Raw genomic sequence first — 19266 nt, forward strand, 5'->3', positions numbered from 1 at the left:
AGAGAAAGAAAGAAAATAGGTGTTGGTGGAAATGTGGAGAAATTGGAATCTCTGGTGGAAATGTAAAATGGTGCAGCTCCTATGGGAAAGTTTGGTGGTACCTCAAATAGTTAAAGATATAATTGCTATGACCCAGTAATTGCTAAGTGTATACCCAAAAGAATTGAAAACAGATAACAGATATTTAAACAAAAACTTGCTCACTCATGTACATAGTAAAACTATTCAAATAGCCAAAGAGTGGAAGCAACCCAAAGTCCAACAACTGATAAATGGATGAACAAAATGGGGTATATTCATACAATGATAAATTTTGCAGTCATAAAAAAGAATGAAGTATTGATTCATGCTGCAACATGGATGAAGCTTGGAAATATTGTGTTAAGCTAAATAAGCCAGATACAAAAGGCCACATACTGTATGATTCCATTTATATTACATGTCCAGAACAGGTAAATCCATACAGATAGCAGATTAATGGTTTCCAGGTTCTGGGGAGACAAGAGAAGGAAGAGTGATTACTTAATGAGTATAACCAAAAAACAAACCCATTGTTGTTGAAATGATGCCGACTCATAGCAACCCTATAGAACTGAGTAGAACTGCCTCACAGCGTTTCCAAGGCTGTAAATCTTTACAGAAGCAGACTACCATATCTTTCTCCTGTTGATCAAATGGGGGGTTGGAACAGCCAGCCTTTTGGATAACAGCTGAGCTCTTAACCACTGTGTCACCAGGAATCCTTCTTAATGGGTACAGGGTTTCCTTTTGGGGTGATAAAAATGTTTTGTACGTAGATAGTGGTGATTGTTGTACAAAGTTGTGAATGTACTAATTTCCACTGAATTGTACATTTTAAAATAGTTAAAATGGTGAATTTCGTTTTGTGAATTTTATCTAAAAAATTACTTTAAAAAGTGTAAAAAGTGCATTAGTGAATCATTATTTGAATTCACATTTATTTTAGTAGTAGTGAGATTGAACTTTTTCCCATCTTCATCAGTCATTTCTATCTTTTTTGAGTAATATAAATTATTCATCCATTTTTCAAAATTTGTCAGTCTATTGGTTCATAGGAGCACTATATACATAACAGATAGTTTTCCTCAGATATGTTCGTGGCAGGTATTTCTCCAGTTTGTATACCATTAAATATTTGTGCTATTTTTTTTAAGTTCCTGATATTTTACCTTTTCAGGCATCCAGATTTATTGATACCTTTTTTTCTTTCTCATTTAACATTGCTTTTGAGTTCCATTGTTAGCCTTTTACCCTTTCAGTAAAGAACAATTAATATTATCAATTTTCTTACATCTTTATTCTTTAGTCCCACAATTTAGTTATGAAAGTAGGGTGTAACTTTTTCTTATAAATAACAAATTATTTTTGAATCACTTGTATAATAATTCTTTCTTCAATGGCTTATGATCTCACTATGTTGAAATACTAAATTCTAATTACAGTTTTGTGTCCAGGCTCTTTATTCTGTCGAAGTAAACAAATTAACAATTCATGTGCAAGGATCATTCATAACAATTAATAAATCCTAAGTGTCATATGATAGAAGGTATCAAATAAAAAATTAATAATGGACATCTTAGTTCGATTTTTAAGTTGTTTTCTTACCCACGAAATCAAAAAATAACAGTAAAAACCTGACCACCAAAACTGTAAAACTATTAACTTGTTTTTTTTTCCCAGCTTTAAGGAGTATTAATAATAAGGAATCTGAGAAACAGTTATTAAATCTTTACGAATCCTTTTGTTATAAAGACATTGTTAAGCATAAGCTAGCTCAGAATTTATCTAATGAGAAAAAAAAGTAACTGTTACTGGGTGGAAACCCCAGCTTCTTACTCCGCATGACTTTTATTGGCCAATAAAGAAGAGACCAAGGTGGAAGAACAAGAAAGGCACCTTTATTTCGTTGTACCAGGAAATGCAGTCAGTAGGAGCTGCTGCTGCTAAGACTGCTCGCCAAGGATGAGCAGGCAAGTTACTTTTAAAGGGGGGGTGGGTTTTTTTACAAGTAGGGAGGAAACCCTGGTGGCGTGGTGGTTAAGTATATTGTAACTTTCTTAAAGACACTGGGTCCAAAAAGTTTAAGACAGTCACAGTGTTTGTAATAGAGTCTTTCTCAGACTTGTTCTCTATCAGTTGGTCCACATATTGCAGGACCACTCTTTGGTTGAAGGCAGATAATTGCTCTAGATTTTGGGCCAGCACGGTTCCAAAAACAATAGGGAATTATTAAACCTTTGAGGTAGCATAGTCTAACAGAGCTGTTTCTTTCTTTTGTTCCCTTCCCATTCTAAAGCAAAGATCATCTGGCTCTCAGCAGTCAGCAGGATACAAAAGAAAGCGTTTTTTAAATGCAAAAAAGTAAAATGAGTACAGGAAGGTGGAAGGGCCAATAGTAGGGCATGTGGGTTCCGGACTACCTGGTGTAAGGTCTTAACAACTTTGTTAACAGCCCACAAATCTTGGACAGAACAGTACTCACAGGTCTATGTCTTCTTCACTGGGAGAGCAGGAGTGTTGAATGGGGATTGCCACTCCCACAACAGTCCCCACTCTAGGTATCCAATGATTGGTCCCTGCCGTCCCAGGAGAGCTTCAATTCTCAGAGGACTTGATTTAATCTGAGGAGACAGGACGTTGGGTAACAGCTCCACAGTCACAGGGAGGACAGTCCTAGCTGGTCCTGGCTGGCCACTGGCCCAAACCCCCAGGGCCAAGGCATCAACCACTCTTTGAACCGTAGGTGAGACGGTCACAGGGGATAGCACCAGTTGGGTGAGTGCTAAGACCTCTGCTTGCACTTTCCAGGCGTTTGCTGGCGGTACTTTCAAAGACAGGCCTTTTTCATCAAAAGAGATTTCAGCATGCACTTTACTTAGGAAATCCCATCCCCAAAGAGGGGACCGAGCATACGGGAAACTGGTGGGATAGCTTAGTTTTTCCTATTTTACAGTCTATTGGCTGCAAAATAGTCACCTGGACAACTTGAGTACTGCTGGTCAAGGCAGTGCCTTTAAGCTTCTGGGTAGTACCGAGAAGGCTGCTCCCGTATCAATCAAAAAGTCTGCAGGCTGTCCTCCTCCTGCTGTTTCATAATTCCTTGACAAAGCTTCTCCTCCTCACCCTTTCAATTTTGCCTGGCCCTTTTCCATTCTTCTTTTTGAGGCATTCATTTTTCCAGTGTCCCTCTTCTTTGAAAAATGCGCTTTGGTTTTTTAGTTGGGGCTCTGCTTACCTTGGCCTCGTTGTCTTCCGATCGATGATCTTAGAGCAACGGCCAGTAGATTGGCCTGTTTCCTCATGTCCTGGTTCTTTTTTTTCTTTTTCTTGGCCTCTTTTACCTGATCTCTGTTGGTAAAGACCTCGAATGCATTCAGTCATGGCATGTGGGTCTCACCAATACTCTGGAAGATTTCGCTTTCAATTGTACAAATCACACACCAGGAACGGATTATGGACTTACATTATCTGAGGTGGCCTTTCTGCAGCGGGGCCTGGCACCTCCTGGAGCGGGTAAAGCCCTCCCGGGGAACTGGGCCTAATTGTACCCCACTGCTAGTATGGGGTGTGGAGACCATATCTGTCCCACCTCCTCCACCACCCCCCACCCCCCGCTCCTTTTCAAGGCCTTCCCTTCCTCATCTTCTGATACCACCAGGGAGGGATCATGAATGGGTGTCGGGGGGGGGGTTGAGGTGGGGGAATATGAAGAACATCCTCTGGTTCTTCATCTCTTGTCATCATCATTTGCCTGCACAAGGGGGGCTAAAACAGAGGCTTTACCCTTTTTTCATGCCATAAAGTCATAAAACATTCCACATACAGCTTTTCATCCTACTTGTTAGTTCAAGTACAGAACAGATCAAGCTTTATAATAGTACCAAAATCTCTATAACCATCTACAGAGCACACTTAATTATGCACAATTTTAAGACATCTCTTAACGTATTCCATCCTAAATAAGTCCAGTTCCTAGTGGACTCTCGGCTGGAATCTTACCTCCTGGGTACCCACTTGCAACGGGGAACCTCACCTGTCCATCATTCAACCTCACGGGACCTAGTCACCCGTTCTTGGAGGGAGTCTATGAGAACCGACGCCCCTGTGGCTTTTACAGAGGATTTACCACCCGACGCCCAGTTACTTATGATGACCAACAGAAACTTTCTCCTTCTGTCTGGAGCTCGCTGCTGTGGAGTCCTCTCCTATCCCTAGACCTCTGGGCCACCACAGGTTGAGAGACCTCCACAAGTTGAGGAGGAGTGCACCTTCTTTCTTCCCAGGTCCATCCCAGGGGCTTGGTCCTTAGGGAGACAGAACCAGGGCCTGAGTAATTGGAGCCCCATGTTGGGCACCCAAAATTTGTTACCCGATTAGGATCTGTGCCCTGGAGCAGCCGAGCTGTAACTGAACGAGGGTTCTTGTCCTGTCTTATTAGCTGATTGGAATAAGATAGATGCCACACCACCAGTTGCAAGGAAAACAGAAAGTGGAAATTTATTGTTTGTGCAAACAAGGAGCAATAGGAGGCTTAGCAGCTGAAAGACCATTTGCTCGCTGTCTGAGGGGGTTGGGGAGCTTTTTATTTCCAGTGGCGTCTGGGGGTTGGGTTTGATGCCTGGAACTCTCCGCCCTTTGCTCTCCCATGTCCACATTTGGAGGTCCGAATGTTGAATCATGTCGGTGATGTTCAGGTCCAAGGTCAGATCAAGGACACAGCTCTTCAGGTCCTGCGCATGCTTCAAAATCCTGGTTCCCGCAGGCTTGGGATTCTGGCACCAAATTCAAACTGGGATTAGGGCCGCAGTGTGATTGGGCCAAACTGTAGTTAGAAGCCATGGCTTGGTGGGCTGCGAGGGTAGGGGGGAACCGCGGTGGAGCAGGGAAAGTCTCAGCGGAAGCTTCAGAGCCAATGAAACATACTCCAAGTCAGAAAGAGTGAGAAAGTTTATTAAGGAGATGTATACATCAACGCGGAAACCCGGGTGGTGTAGTGGCTAAGTGTCACAGCTGCTAACCAAAGGGTCGGCAGTTCGAATCCACCAGGCCCTCCTTGGAAACTCTATGGGGCAGTTCTACTCTGCCCTATTGGGTCTCTATGAGTCGGAATTGACTCGAGGGCACTGGGTTTAGTTTTGGTTTATACATCAACGCAGACCTGGCAGCAACACAGGCTGTCTCCGTGGAGTCCTAAACAGCAATTTTACTTTAGAGCTTATATAGAATCTTACAAGGGTTTTAAGTGCCTTTGTAGTCCCCAGATGGCCTGGCTTGAGTAGTCATTCATTACAAGATAGTGACAAAAGACTCTTTATCAGGCTAAAGATATACGTATCAGACACCTGGGCTCTGATCTTCCTGTGGAGGGTTGTAAGTCACAGGTGGTCTGACAGAACAAAACAAAGTTATTTACATCAGATCAAACAAAGAAAAAAGTCTCAAAACAAATTCTTTAACAGAGGTATGGGAAGGAGGAGGCAGGCAGAAGAAGGAGAAAAACTTACAGGTTCAAGCTCTCAGTCGCCCATATTGAAAAAGGAAAAAACATGCTGGGGTCTGTTGTTGTTGTTAGGTGCCCTCGAGTCGGTTCCTACTCATAGTGACCCTACACACAACAGAAAGAAAAACTGCCTGGTCCTGCGCCATCCTTACACTCATTGTTATGCTTGAGCTCGTTGTTGCAACCACTGTGTCAATCCACCTCCCTGAGGGTCTTCCTCTTTTCCGCTGACCCTGTACTCTGCCAAGCATGATGTCCTTCTCCTGGGACTGATCCCTCCTGACAACATATCCAAGTATGTAAGACGCAGTCTCACCATCCTTGCCTCTAAGGAGCATTCTGGCCACACTTCATCTAAGACAGATTTGTTCATTCTTTTGGCAGTCCGTGGTATATTCAATATTCTTCGCCAACACCACAATTCAAAGGTGTCAATTCTTCGTTGGTCTTCCTTATTCATCGTCCAGCTTTCAAATGCCTATGATGTGATTGAAAATACCATGGCTTGGGTCAGGCTCACCTTAGTCTTCAGGGCGACATCTTTGCCCTTCAACACTTTGAAGAGGTCCTTTGCGGCAGATTTGCCCAATGGAACGCGTCTTTTGATTTCTTGACTGCTGCTTCCATGGCTGTTGATTGTGGATCCAAGTAAAATGAAATCCTTGACAACTTCAATCTTTTCTCCATTTATCATGATGTAGCTCATTGGTCCAGTTGTGAGGATTTTCGTTTTCTTTATGTTGATGTGCAATCCATACTGAAGGCTGTGGTCTTTGATCTTCATTAGTAAGTGCTTCAAGTCCTCTTCACTTTCAGCAAACAAGGTTGTGTCATCTGCATAAGGCAGGTTGTTAATGAGTCTTCCTCCAATCCTGATGCCCCGTTCTTCTTCATGTAGCCCAGCTTCTCCTATTATTGGTTCAACATACAGATTAAATAGGTATGGTGAAAGAATAGAACCCTGACGCACAACTTTCCTGACTTTAAACCAATCAGTATCCCCTTCTTCTGCCTGAACAACTGCCTCTTGATCTATGTAAAGGTTCCTCATGAGAACAATTAAGTGTTCTGGAATTCCCATTCTTCGCAGTGTTACCCATAGTTTGTTATGATCCACACAGTCGAATGCCTTTGCACAGTCAATAAAACACAGGTAAACATCCTTCTGGTATTCTCTGCTTTCAGCCAGGATCCTTCTGACATCAGCAATGATATCCCTGGTTCCACGTCCTGAATTTCTGACAGTTCCCGGTTGATATACTGCTGCAGCCGTTTTTGAATGATCTTCAGCAAAATTTTGCTTGCTTGTGATATTAATGATAAAAAAAAAAGATATTGTCCTATAATTTCCACATTCAGTTGGATCGCCTTTCTTGGGAATAGGCATAAATATGGATCTCTTTCAATCAGTTGGCCAGGAAGCTGACTTCCATATTTCTTGGCATAGACCAGTGAGCACCCCCAGCGCTGCATCTGTTTGTTGAAACATCTCAATTGATAGTCCATCAATTCCTTGGGGTGTGTAAGGGTCAAAAAATGAAGAAGAATGTGGCATCAGGATAGGAGGAAGACTCATTAACAACCTGCAATATGCAGATGACACAGCCTTGCTTGCTGAAAGCGAAGAGGCCTCACAACTGGGCCAATAAGCGACATCACAGTAAACCAAGAAAAGATTGACGCTGTAAAGGATTTCATTTTACTTGGATCCACAATCAATGCCCATGGACGCAGCAGTCGAGATTTGCACTGGGCAAATCTACTGCAAAAGATCTCTTTAAAGTGTTAGAAAGCAAAGATGTAACTTTAAGGACCAAGGTGCACCTGACCCAAGCCATGGTGTTTTCAATTGCTTCATATGCATGTGAGAGCTGGATGATGAATAAGGAAGACCGAAGAAGGATTGATGCTTTTGAATTACGGTGTCAGCGAAGAATATTGAATATACCATGAACTCCCAGGAGAATGAAATCTGTCTTGGAAGAAGTACAGCCAGAATGTTCTTTAGAAGCAAGGATGGCGAGACTTCATCTCACATATTTTGGATAAATTATCAGGAGGCACCAGTCCCTGGAGAAGGACATCATGCTTGATAAAGTAGAGGGTCAGCGGAAAGGAGGAAGACCCTCAATGAGATGTGTTGACGCTGTGGCTGTAACAATGGGCTTAAGCATAATAACGATTGTGAAGATGACGCAGGACCAGGCAGTGTTTCGTTCTCTTGCACATGGGGTCACTATGAGTTGGAACGAACTCAGGGGCACCTAGCAACAACTTTTTGAGTGTGTATGTTCCCTTGTTTTGAATTGTGCTGTTTCAAGAGTGTTATGCTATTGTTGATTGTCATAAAAAGGAAAATCATAAAGTAAAACACAGCCATAGACTGGTCTCACAGACTGGTGAATTTGTGATTCTCACCAAAAGTGGCACAAGTTTCATGGTGAGTTACCTATAAAACTAGATAAGATTTTGTCTTGAGAGTGTTGGCTTTGATCTAGAGAGAGTGTTCTATCTGGGTTTTTTTGTTTGTTTGTTTTGTTTTCCCTTTCTGCCCATTTTCAGATTAGCCAGGCTGACTTTGCCAGCTATTCATGAGGTTGTTTTAAATTCCAGTTCTTTTCTCTTCCAAGAAAAACTGCTTCTTGCACATGTCTTATTAGTTGGGCTTCGGTAGCTACTTTGAAATACTTTTTGATATAAATTGATTCATTTGGAAAGTGCATTAAAAAAAGGATGGATTGTTGATTTTCATTCGTGTAATGAGGCCTCAAAAAGACAATAATTATTATAAATTTACTTCTTTAAAAGATTCTTAAATGTAAATTAAAACTACGATGAGATTCCATCTCACTCCAACAAGGCTGGCATTAATCCAAAAAACACAAAATAATAAATGTTGGAGACTCTGTGGAGAGGTTGGAACTCTTAAACACTGCTGGTGGGAATGTAAAATGGTACAACCACTTTGGAAATCTATCTGGCATTTCCTTAAAAAGTTAGAAATAGAACTACCATACCACCCAGAAATCTCACTCCTCGGAATATATCCTAGAAAAATAAGAGCCTTTACAAGAATATATATATGCACACTCATGTTTATTGCAGCACTGTTTACAATAGCAAAAAGCTGGAAGCAACCAAGGTGTCCATCAATGGATGAATGGTGAAATAAATTATGGTATATTCACAAAATGGAATACTATGCATCGATAAAGAATAGTGATGAATCTGTGAAACATTTCATAAGATGGAGGAACCTGGAAGGCATTATGCTGAGTGAAATTTTTCAGAGGCAAAAGGACAAATATTGTATAAGACGACTATTATAAGATCTTGAGAAATAGTTTAAACTGAGAAGAACACATTCTTTTGTGGTTACGAGAGGGGGGAGGGAGGGAGGATAGGTGGAAGAGGGTTATTTACTGATTAGATAGTAGATAAGAACTATTTTAGGTGAAGGGAAGGACAAAACTCAATACACGGAAAGTCAGCTGAACTGGACTGGACCAAAAGCAAAGAAGTTTCCGGGATAAACTGAATGCTTCAAAGGTCAGCGGAGGAAGGGCGGGGGTTTGGGGACTATGGCTTAAGGGGACTTCTAAGTCAATTGGCAAAATAAATTCTATTATGAAAACATTCTGCATCCCACTTTGAAGTGTGGCGTCTGGGGTCTTAAATGCTAACAAGCGGCCATCTAAGATGCATCAATTGGTCTCAACCCACCTGGAGCAAAGGAAAATGAGGAACACCAAGGTCACACGATAACTATGAGCCCAAGAGACAGAAAGGGCCACATGAACTAGAGACTTACATCATCTTGAGACCAGAAGAACTAGATGGTGCCCGGCCACAACCGATGACTGCCCTGACGGGGAGCACAACAGAGAACCCCTGAGAGAGCAGTAGAACAGTGGGATGCAGACCCCAAATTCTCATAAAAAGACCAGACTTAATAGTCTGACTGAGACTAGAAGAATCCTGGTGGTCATGGTCCCCAAACCTTCTGTTGGCCCAGGATAGGAACCATTCCCGAAGACAACTCATCAGACATGGAATGGACTGGACAATGGGTTGGAGAGAGACACTGATGAGGAGTTAGCTACTTGTATCAGGTGGACACTTGAGACTGTGTTGGCATCTCCTGTCTGGAGGGGAGATGGGAGGGTAGAGAGGGTTAGAAACTGGCAAAATGGTCACAAAAAGAGAGACTGGAAGGAGGGAGTGGGCTGACTCATTAGGGGGAGAGTAAGTGGGAGTATGTAGTAAGGTATATATAAGTTTATATGTTGAGAGAGTGACTTCATTTGTAAACTTTCATTTAAAGCACAATAAAAATTATTTTTAAGAAAAGATTCTTTAAAGGGTGGGGCAGATAGGGTTATGAAACTGTAACATTTTCCTACCTCTGAATGGTATTATCAATTTAGATTGTAATAGTCCTTCAGGAATTTTATTCTGATTAGTTTGGAGTTAAATAAGCAGTTACATAAATCGAATATTCCTAAAAGTTCTTAAAATTAAGGGAATTAAAACTCAGATATTTTCTGTTAAAAAACCATTAGAGAAGCTAAACCAGAAAACTTTTTAAAAATTAAAGTCCACATAATTTAGATAGATCCTTAATAAAATTAGCCTAATGATTTTAGTTTAAAAAAAAAACTGTTTTCTGTGAGTTACCATTGTTAAGAATAATATAAGCATACATTTTTATTCTACTTGAGTATGCTTTTCCAATCTTATACGTGTTTGTTGTTGTTGTGTGCCCTTTAGTTGATCCAACTGATAGAGATCCTTTATGACAGAATAGAACTGCCCCATAGGGTTTCCTAGTTTACTGATAGTGTTGCCAGCACCTCTGTGCCTTTAATTGAAGGAGTTTCTTGCCTTTCACTGGTCAAGAATGAACAGGTGAGGCACAGAGAATTTCCCACATGAGCAAAGCTTTATTAAAAGAGGCTTGCAAGCAGAGATGAGGAGAGCCTAGGCAATGCTTACCTCCCACGTCCCCCGGAAAAAAGAACTTGCATGGGTTTTTTAAGATTGGGGGGGGAGGATTTATGCTTATTCTTGGGCATAGGTGGGGTTTTCCAGGAAGTGGCCCGTCTGGGCAGGGATTTGTTAACTAAGGTGCATGCGCAGCAGCTTTCTAAGATGGCTTTACAATGGCTTCTGCCCTGGAGGATTCTGGGATTCGTTGCAGGACTTATTATGGGGTGTCATGCCTGCACAGTCTCTCCTGCGGTGCCGGTTCAATTCCTGTCTTGGGTACTTGGCGTCAGGCAGAAGTCATCGGTCAGTCACCTTGCCGATGTCTGCACATGCTCCAGGGACCAGCTGGGGTCAGTCCTTCTAAAAAACATCTTACAAGGGAGTGCATTGTTTGTTCTTTCCTTATCACACATTCCAGGATGGGGGTTTTGCATCATTAGCCAAACACATAGATTTGTAAGCAAGTTGCAAGTTGCAGGTGTTGCAGGGCTCCTTGCCTAGGGCTCAGTCCCTGTTTCTTCCCTATCTCAATAGAATAAGCTAGTCTTACTTTTACTAAATATTTAGGACTGTGAAATATATAAATTTGTGCTTAACTAAATCATAATTCTGGAAAACTTTATTTCATCAGTAATTATGTTGTCTGATATATAGGCTACAACATTATATAATTTCCAAGATCTTTAGGTAACTTTGAAACTGTTACTGCAAATTGCGGGTTCGAGCCACCTGCCGCAAAGCCAATATTGAGACAGGAGGAGGTAAGCAGTAAGAAGGCTTTATTGAATACCGGTATTCAAGAGACAGAGGGGGTTAAATTTCTCCCAAATTCTGTCTGCCCTAAAGGGTTGATGGGAGGGTTTTATACAGAAAAGATCACAGTTACCTAATGTTTTGAGCACGTAGTCCACAGATGGTCTTATACATTACAAAACAACCACAAAAGCTCTGTTTTAAACTAAAGATAAACATGTCAGGCACCTGGACTCTAATCAGTATATTTATGACAGGCTGAAAAACTCTCACAAGAATCTTTCGGCTAGTGGGGCTGTTTTGCCAAGTCCACTGTGGCTGATGCTGAGATAGGGAGGAAGAAAGCAAACCTTCTTGTCGGTTTGCAGGCTGAAGGTCGTTTCTCAAGACAACAAAGAAAGTAGACATCAAAGCCACGGGAGCTGAGATAGCTCTGCATCCCTTCGGAGGGGAGGAGACCGGTGCAGCTGGTGCAATTAAAAAAATGTTTAGAGGTCACCTAGAGCGTCATTATGGCTTTAGCCATGTCAAGCTCTCAATCGCCTATTTCGAATAAGGGAAAATATGTTGTAAGGTATTAGGGTGTTTGTTATGTTTAAGAGGGGAACAGGCTGCTCAGCTATATTTTGAACAGAGCCTGCACCATTTTCCAAGGACTAGAGATTACTCACAGCTTATACAGCTATATTAGAACAAATGAGAAAATATATTCTCCTTAATATTAAAGCACTAAAGAAAAAAACATTTTCACTACTTCAAAACCTTGAACTGAAACTGATTTGAGCTAATTAATGGGTAACCATTGTATACTTAAATAATTTTTAAGGTAGAATACTGAGACATTGATTACTAAGCATAATTTTTAATTTATGCTTTTGATTTCTATATTTATATACTACAGAGAGGCTGTAACTTTGGATCCATTAATGAATATGTTCATTTTTGCCACTTTGCTTAGTTGGACTATATGTGTTACTATGAAAAGTTGTGTTTCGTGTATTTATGATCGCTTCTGGTCTTTTTTTTTTTTTCTGGTCTGCAACAACAAGTTCTGTTGTGCATAGGGTCACTTTGAGTAGGAACCGACTCACCACACCTAACAACAACTGGTCTGCAGAAAAGGCTGGTATGGAACATACAGTTTATAATTATCCACCTCCACCCCTCCCTCAGTTTTCTCTGTGAAATATAACTAAATTACTTTTCTTAAAATTTATATTTGTTAGTGATAGAGACTAAACTGAGGAGAAATCGTTTCAGAGGAATACAACTGTGTACATGCTTCTGTTTTTCAAGGAAAAGAATCTTTTTCCTAAATCAGTGTTTGTTTTATTTTGTCTCAAAATGCCTTTGCAGTCTTCAATCTTATTGAGGGCGTTAAAGAGTTTGTGTGTGCGTTGGGACACTATCCATTATCAGTCAGAAAAGAAAAGATTAGGTCAGGATGGGAGAGTAAGCACTGGCGCATTTCTCTTCACCCTAACCCCCAAACCAAAACCAAACCCACGGCCCTCCAGTCGATTCGGACTCAAAGCGACCGTATAGGACAGAGTAGAGCCGCCCCATAGAGTTTCCAAGGAGCGCCTGGCGGATTCAAACTGCCAACCTCTTGGTTAGCAGTGGTAGCACTTAACCACTACACTCGCCCTACCCCAAGTCCCCTTAAATGACAGAGAAGGCAGATTTATATATACAAAGAATAACTTTATAAGGGCACGGTAAAAAAAAAAAAAAAAAAGTAAAGGGTGAAGTCCTAGAAGATGAAAAGCAGATGGGACACCGGCGCAGACAGAGTTGAGGTGGAGAAGGGGGTGGAGAGCCTCGGGCCCTAAACTAGGGGAGGGGTGGTAGGCGGTGGGGGAGGGGCGGTGGTGGACCGCGCAGCATACTGTTTGGGGAAGGGGCGGGGCCAGGAGCCAAGGAGAGCCTCCGGGCCTAGAGCTTTTTTGCGGGTGAGGGCTGTGGGGGCGCTCAGTATTTGGCAGGAAGGGGAGGCCTCTCTCCTGGCAGGAAGCTGCGCTTCCGAGAGAGGGAGGAGACTGCGGCGGATGTGGCTGAGGGGACCCCAGCGGGCAGCTAAGCTAGTTCGCGCCGGTTGAGAGCTTCCCTTCTAGAGGTGATCCTCGCCTGCGGATCCTCCCCTTCCGAGCAAGTCTTGCAAGCATCCGACTTGTCGCTTCAGGAACGCAGCTGAGACGGCAGCGAGTTGTCCGATTTCGGCAGGTGAGGTCCGCGATTGGGGGTCGGTGGGTTGTTGTGCCCTCTGGCCTGGATAGTGTTGGTCTCAGGGTGGGCTGTGGGGTGGCCCCTGTTTCATCTGTTCTAATCGCGGCTCCCTCCCTGTAGACTAGTGGGCCTTGAGCTGGGGAGGAAGGCTACTGCAGGCCTTGATAGCCATCTTTGCTGTGTAGGTCATGGGAAAAAGGCACGGGCGCACAGGGTTCACTGAAAAGGAGAAAAAGCTCATCATGTGATGGAGTGAATTTTTTTTTCTTAGTTTCTTTCCTCGCCCCGCCTCACTGCTGTGCTTCTCGCAAGCATGAAGACCCAGTTCGGAAAGGCAGCTGCAGGGCAGCGGTCCAGGACAGGCGCGGGACATGCTAGCGTGTCTGTTACCATGATGAAGAGGAAGGCTACACACAAAAAGCATCGGAGCAGATCCATCTCCCAGCCCCGGAGGAACTTCGTGGGCTGCAGGATTCAGCACGGATGGAAAGACGGAGATGAACCTCTAACACAGTGGAAGGGAACTGTTCTGGATCAGGTACCTGTAAATCCCTCTCTGTATCTTATCAAATACGATGGATTTGACTGTGTATATGGATTGGAACTTCACAGAGATGAAAGAGTGTCATCACTTGAAGTCCTTCCTAATAGAGCTGCATCATCTAGAATCAGTGATACTCATTTATCAGAAATCATGATTGGCAAAGCAGTGGAACACATTTTTGAAACAGAGGAAGGTTCCAAAAATGAATGGAGGGGGATGGTCTTAGCTCAGGCACCTGTCATGAACACATGGTTTTACATTACTTATGAGAAAGATCCTGTATTGTATATGTACCAACTATTAGATGATTATAAAGACGGTGACCTCCGCATCCTTCAAGATTCCGATCATTCTTCTCCAGCAGAGAGGGAACCTGGAGAAGTCATAGACAGCCTAGTAGGCAAACAGGTGGAATACGCCAAAGATGATGGCTCCAAGAGAACTGGCATGGTCATTCATCAGGTAGAAGCGAAACCTTCTGTGTACTTTATCAAATTTGATGATGATTTCCATATCTATGTCTACGATTTGGTAAAAACATCTTAGATGTCATCGTGAAATTTGCCAAGTATATGAAATTATTATGCACAGAGTCTGTAGACACAGTCTTGATTACTTTCCAGTTTGTAAGGAGAACCATCTTCTCCCTTTTTGCATGTTTTTGCTTGGCAAAAAAATGGTAACTTCCACCTTTTCAGAAGTTTTTGGAAGAAGCATTTTGCTGTTCTGTCCACCTTTTTCATTGGTTCCTCCCCGTAGGAGGAAGATTGATTTGTCTGGTTAGTGAGAAGGGTAAAGTCTGACATCAAGGGCCCATATTTTTATCTTGGGTACTTGGGCAGTGTTAATAAGTTAAAGGTAGCTGAACACTTCTCACCTCACCCTTTTGGGGACTTGAACTTTCAGCATTCGTTGAGGTGTGAAGCTTCCTGATACGTTTCATGTGAATGGCTGGGTAAGTGTCTGCAGTCTCATCTCTCTCCCCAGGTGGCTTCAAAATTCTGATTTTTAAGAGGAGTAGGAAGCCCATTTTGATCTCCTCTCCAAGTTATATTCTTAATTCTAACTGTACTAAAAGTAAGGCTGAAATTTCGTTCACATTTTGATTCACGTACCTGTTACTCAGCTGGTTCAGAATCAAAAGGGTAATTATTTTGGACTTTAGTACATAAGCATAGGCTGAAAAACCTTACAAAACTGGTAAGAGGGTAAGCATTTGGGAACGAAGCTCCAAGTGGAAAGATTAAGGTTTCTGGTGTAGCTTAAATGGCATTAGAATCTCTGTTTGCAATATCTGGCTGGTGTCTGCAGACATGCAGTGGGTTTTAAATGCATGCTGTGCAGGCAGATTTAGCACAAGTGGACTGTACCAGCCCAGTGGAACATTAAACCAGGCTCTAGCTAGAATCCTCGGTCACAAAAGAGGCTGGGTTTAGCAAGGATTGACAGGTATGTCCAGGACCTCAAAATGAAAGACCAGAAATCTGGAATCAGGCCAAGATACAATTTTCTTTCCTGTACTAAGAAAGACTCTTTGAGGAGTTTTAAATTAGATTTTAGATTTGATTCTTAGGGGACTTCAGAGTCCCAGGATATGAGGTGGGCAGGGCACCAGCTGGAACTTAGAAAAGCTGAAAACAAACTTTGCTTTCTTGTAAGTGCAGGTGGGATTGGTGTCCCAGCAGGACTGTGAAATAATATGAACTAGAATCAGTACTGGATGATCTGTAGGATTAATGATGTTTCCAGTACCAGCATAGATCTAATAAATTTTGTTCGTATTATGTTCTGAATCTTTAACTGGCCCTAAGAAACTCATGTGTAGGTAAGGGTGAGCCATACTGCACCTGAAAAGTAAGTAATGGAAGGGACTTTTTTACCTTCCATTATTGAAAGCATTTTTTTTTTGAAAGCATTAGGAAACCCTGGTGGTGTAGTGGTTAAAAGCTATGGCTGCTAACCAAAACGTCGGCAGTTGAATCCACCAGGTGCTACCTGGAAACTCTATGGGGCAGTTCTACTCTGGTCTGTAGGGTCACCATGAGTCGGAATCAACTCGTTGGCAACAGGTTTGATTTAGTTTTGGTTTTAGTGAAGGTTAGCCAAAGCCTAGGAAAGAAAGGTTGAAAAATAAGCAAGGCTTTTGGAGAGAAGCACCTGGCCAAAGCGAATGCTTTCTTCTTGGGTTTCTGACAGAAGCCTTATTACCATTAGCAGGCTAATAAGACCCTGGACTTCTGCATATTTGAGGCTGAGACTCATGGCAATATAATCAACCACTTGGAAAATATCTTCCAAATGAGTTTAAGTTCACAGATCGTGGAGTCCAGACTACTGGCAAAAACAGACAGGCATCCTGCTGAGGATGAAACCAAGAAGATACTCTTTTCTCCCAAGTTTTCTCTGTCTACTTTTCTTTTGATGCCACTAAATCTCTTCTATGATATTTGGCTGAGAACAGCAGTGTGGGTGTGTATTGTCATATGTACTATGTCCTGGGGACATGAATTTACTTGGTACAACTGTTTTAGTGGCTGGGAATTGGCACACTGTATAAATTTCCTAATCAGCCCTTTGGACTCTGAAAACGTGTGACATACAGTTGTGGGATTAGAGTAATTGAGGTCGTGAGATCCTGAAGGAACTACACCCATTCAAGAAGAAGAGCCCAGGCTTCTGTTGCTGAAGGAACCCCATATCTGTCCAGACATCTCAGTGAGCTTCCTATGGCTGAAATGAGAAGAACAAGAAATTGGGAAGTACAGAATTTTGGACTTTAATTCCTTTAGACGTTAAGTTAGAAATTTAATATGGGCCATTAATTTTCCCCTCGGAGTTTGAATAGTTGGAGGGGGTTTCATGTAGTTAAAATTAAGGCATTTTCTTTATGTTATTGACATTGTATTATTTAGAATGTTTTTATGTTGCCTCTAAACCAAAACCAAACCTACTGCTGCGAGTCGATTCCGACTCATAGTGACCGTATAGGACAGAGTAGAACTGCCCGATAGAGTTTTCAACGAGCGCCTGGCAGATTTGAACTGCCAACCTTTTGGTTAACAGCTGTAGCACCTAACCACTGCACCACCAGCGTTTCTGTGTTGCCTTTAGGACTCATTATATAATCTTTGTAAACTATGTTGGGTAATGTGGCTGGGTGTAATTTTAAATTGGGTATAAAATTAAAAAAGTGAGTGGATTTTCAGCCTATGGAGTAATATAGCCTTGGAGTTAATTTAATTCATGTCCTATTCTGACTCATTTCAGAGCCTTCTAGGGGCAAAAGCAGAACTGCTCACCAGCTTTACAGAGGTGGGAGGAGGATTTTCCCAAGACATTCAGAGTCTTGGGTGTTAACTCTTGTGACTTAAGGGAACAAAAACTTCCAAGAATATAATGGAATCTATCCTTTGCTTCTCTCCATGTTTCTGACTCAAGGAAAAAGGAGAACTTACAACTCTCAAAAATATTTGAAAGAAAATTTCTGCCCATTTCCCCTTGCCACTCATTCTATCTTCTATGTGGGAGGAGGAGTAACTTGATGAAATTGAGAAAAGGGTTATGACAGATAGGCAGCCTAGGCCCCTCTTGGCTCTTGAGCTCACTGCTCACAGCAAGATATGGGAAATAGTGTAGTGCTTCACTACATGGCTGAGTAAGTTTCTGCTCTGTGGGTCCAACTCTGTCTTTGGGGTAGGGAATCCCAATGTCACGTCCAAGCCGTGTTATTCAATCCAGCTCTGTCAGCAGTAAAGCTGATATCTAATTTTATTCATTTTATTTTAATAGATAGTTTTCAGAAAAAAAAGTAACTTGTGCCTATGGACCCATGGTGGCACAGTATTTAAGAGCTCAGCTGCTAACCAAACGGTTGGCAGTTTGAATCCATCAGCAGTTCCTCGGAAACCCTGTGGGGCAGTTCTACTCTGTCCTATAGGGTTACTATGAGTTGGAGTTGACTCAATGGCAACCAGTTTGGTTTTATGGCAAAAGTCAAACAGTATACTAGGGTATAAAGTAAAAAGTAAGTTTCCTCCCCATCCTTAGTCTAAGTCCCCCAGTCTCACTTTCCAAAGCTAACCACTGTTACCAGTTATGTATCCATCCAGAGATACTTGATGTATTTATTTGTAGTCATGTGTGTGGGTATGTGTGTGTATCAGTTTTTTTTACACAAATAGTAACATAGTGTACATGCTGTTCTGAACTTTGTTTTTTTCACTTAACAATATATTAAAGCTGATATTTTAATCCCTATTTGGTTCCTGTGTATACTTTTTAATTGGTTCAGAAGGGAAGGGGGCGTGATAAATTCAAACTTTCAAACCCCAACCAAGTTTAATGAAAACATAAATGATCCTGCAAACTCACAATTTCTGCCAGCCAAATTTCTCTGAATAGTAGAATGTGAAATGTATGTGAACATGATATATTTTGTGGGAGGAACTCTTTGAGAAAGGCCAGTATATTTTTGTTGAGGGAAATTAAATGGAAAATCAACTATAAGTTGAAGCTATGGGAAAAGTTAAGGTAATATAATCAGTAATCTAAAAATGAAGAGTCATTTTTTCTGTTCAGACTTGTACTCACATGTTCTACTACCACATGCAAATTTATGCTGATAGTTTGACTGGCCTTTTTTAAGTGAATGCTTTCCTGCATGTAACAAGAAACCCATTGCAAACAGGTTTAAGCAGTTACTAAACATCGTTGATTAATATAACTAGAAATAATCAGAGGTCAGGTGGACTTGAGGCACAGTTTGATTGGAGCTAAGGCACGGTGTGATTCTTGAGGATTTTCCCTCCTCTTTGTGTCAGTTTCATCTTCAGGCTGCCTTTCTTGATAGCAGCAAAATGGGCCCAGTAGTTCTAGTTCAGAGAAAGATAGCTTATGCCCTGTTATGCATTCTGAACTGGTTTAGGCCATATACCACCTCCCCCCCCCGAACAATCACTGAAGTCCCATGGATGAAATCCATTGATTTGCTTACCCTGGGGCATTTGTTCCATCTCTGAACCCTAGAGGATATCTCTCTAGAATTAATATTCCTATTAATATCAAGGGCTTTTGGGAAATGAAAAATGAATGCCATGAACCAATTGCAAATGGCTATTATAACTTCCTCCTTTACAGGGCTTTGAACCAGTTCAAAAAGGTTCAGTCATGGCTGATGGAAACAGAGCAGCGTAAGCGTTGCATAGCAATCAAACCTTTTGCCTGTTGAATTTTG

The 19266-nt window shown here is 41.9% G+C and overlaps 2 protein-coding genes across 16 annotated transcripts in view; one reads left to right on the forward strand and one right to left on the reverse strand.

Annotated features, from left to right (window-relative positions):
- NBDY (negative regulator of P-body association) overlaps positions 1-19266 on the reverse strand; it is a 253177-nt gene that overhangs the window by 22430 nt on the left and 211481 nt on the right. The window lies entirely within an intron of this gene.
- Positions 13189-19266, forward strand: part of SPIN3 (spindlin family member 3) — a 114844-nt gene continuing 108766 nt past the window's right edge. For 14 of the 15 annotated variants that reach the window (XM_049872634.1, XM_049872633.1, XM_049872632.1 and 11 more), the window contains exons 1-2: positions 13189-13486; positions 13761-14495. In XM_049872634.1, coding sequence (XP_049728591.1) covers positions 13803-14495 — 693 coding nt within the window. In that variant the 5' untranslated portion in view covers positions 13189-13486; positions 13761-13802. Of the gene's footprint in view, positions 13487-13760; positions 18284-19266 lie in introns of those variants that run through there. The other variant, XM_049872635.1, reaches the window with a different exon arrangement.

The sequence above is a fragment of the Elephas maximus genome, chromosome X, assembly GCF_024166365.1.
Source record: "Elephas maximus indicus isolate mEleMax1 chromosome X, mEleMax1 primary haplotype, whole genome shotgun sequence".
In the NCBI taxonomy this organism is placed as follows: Eukaryota; Metazoa; Chordata; class Mammalia; order Proboscidea; family Elephantidae; genus Elephas; species Elephas maximus.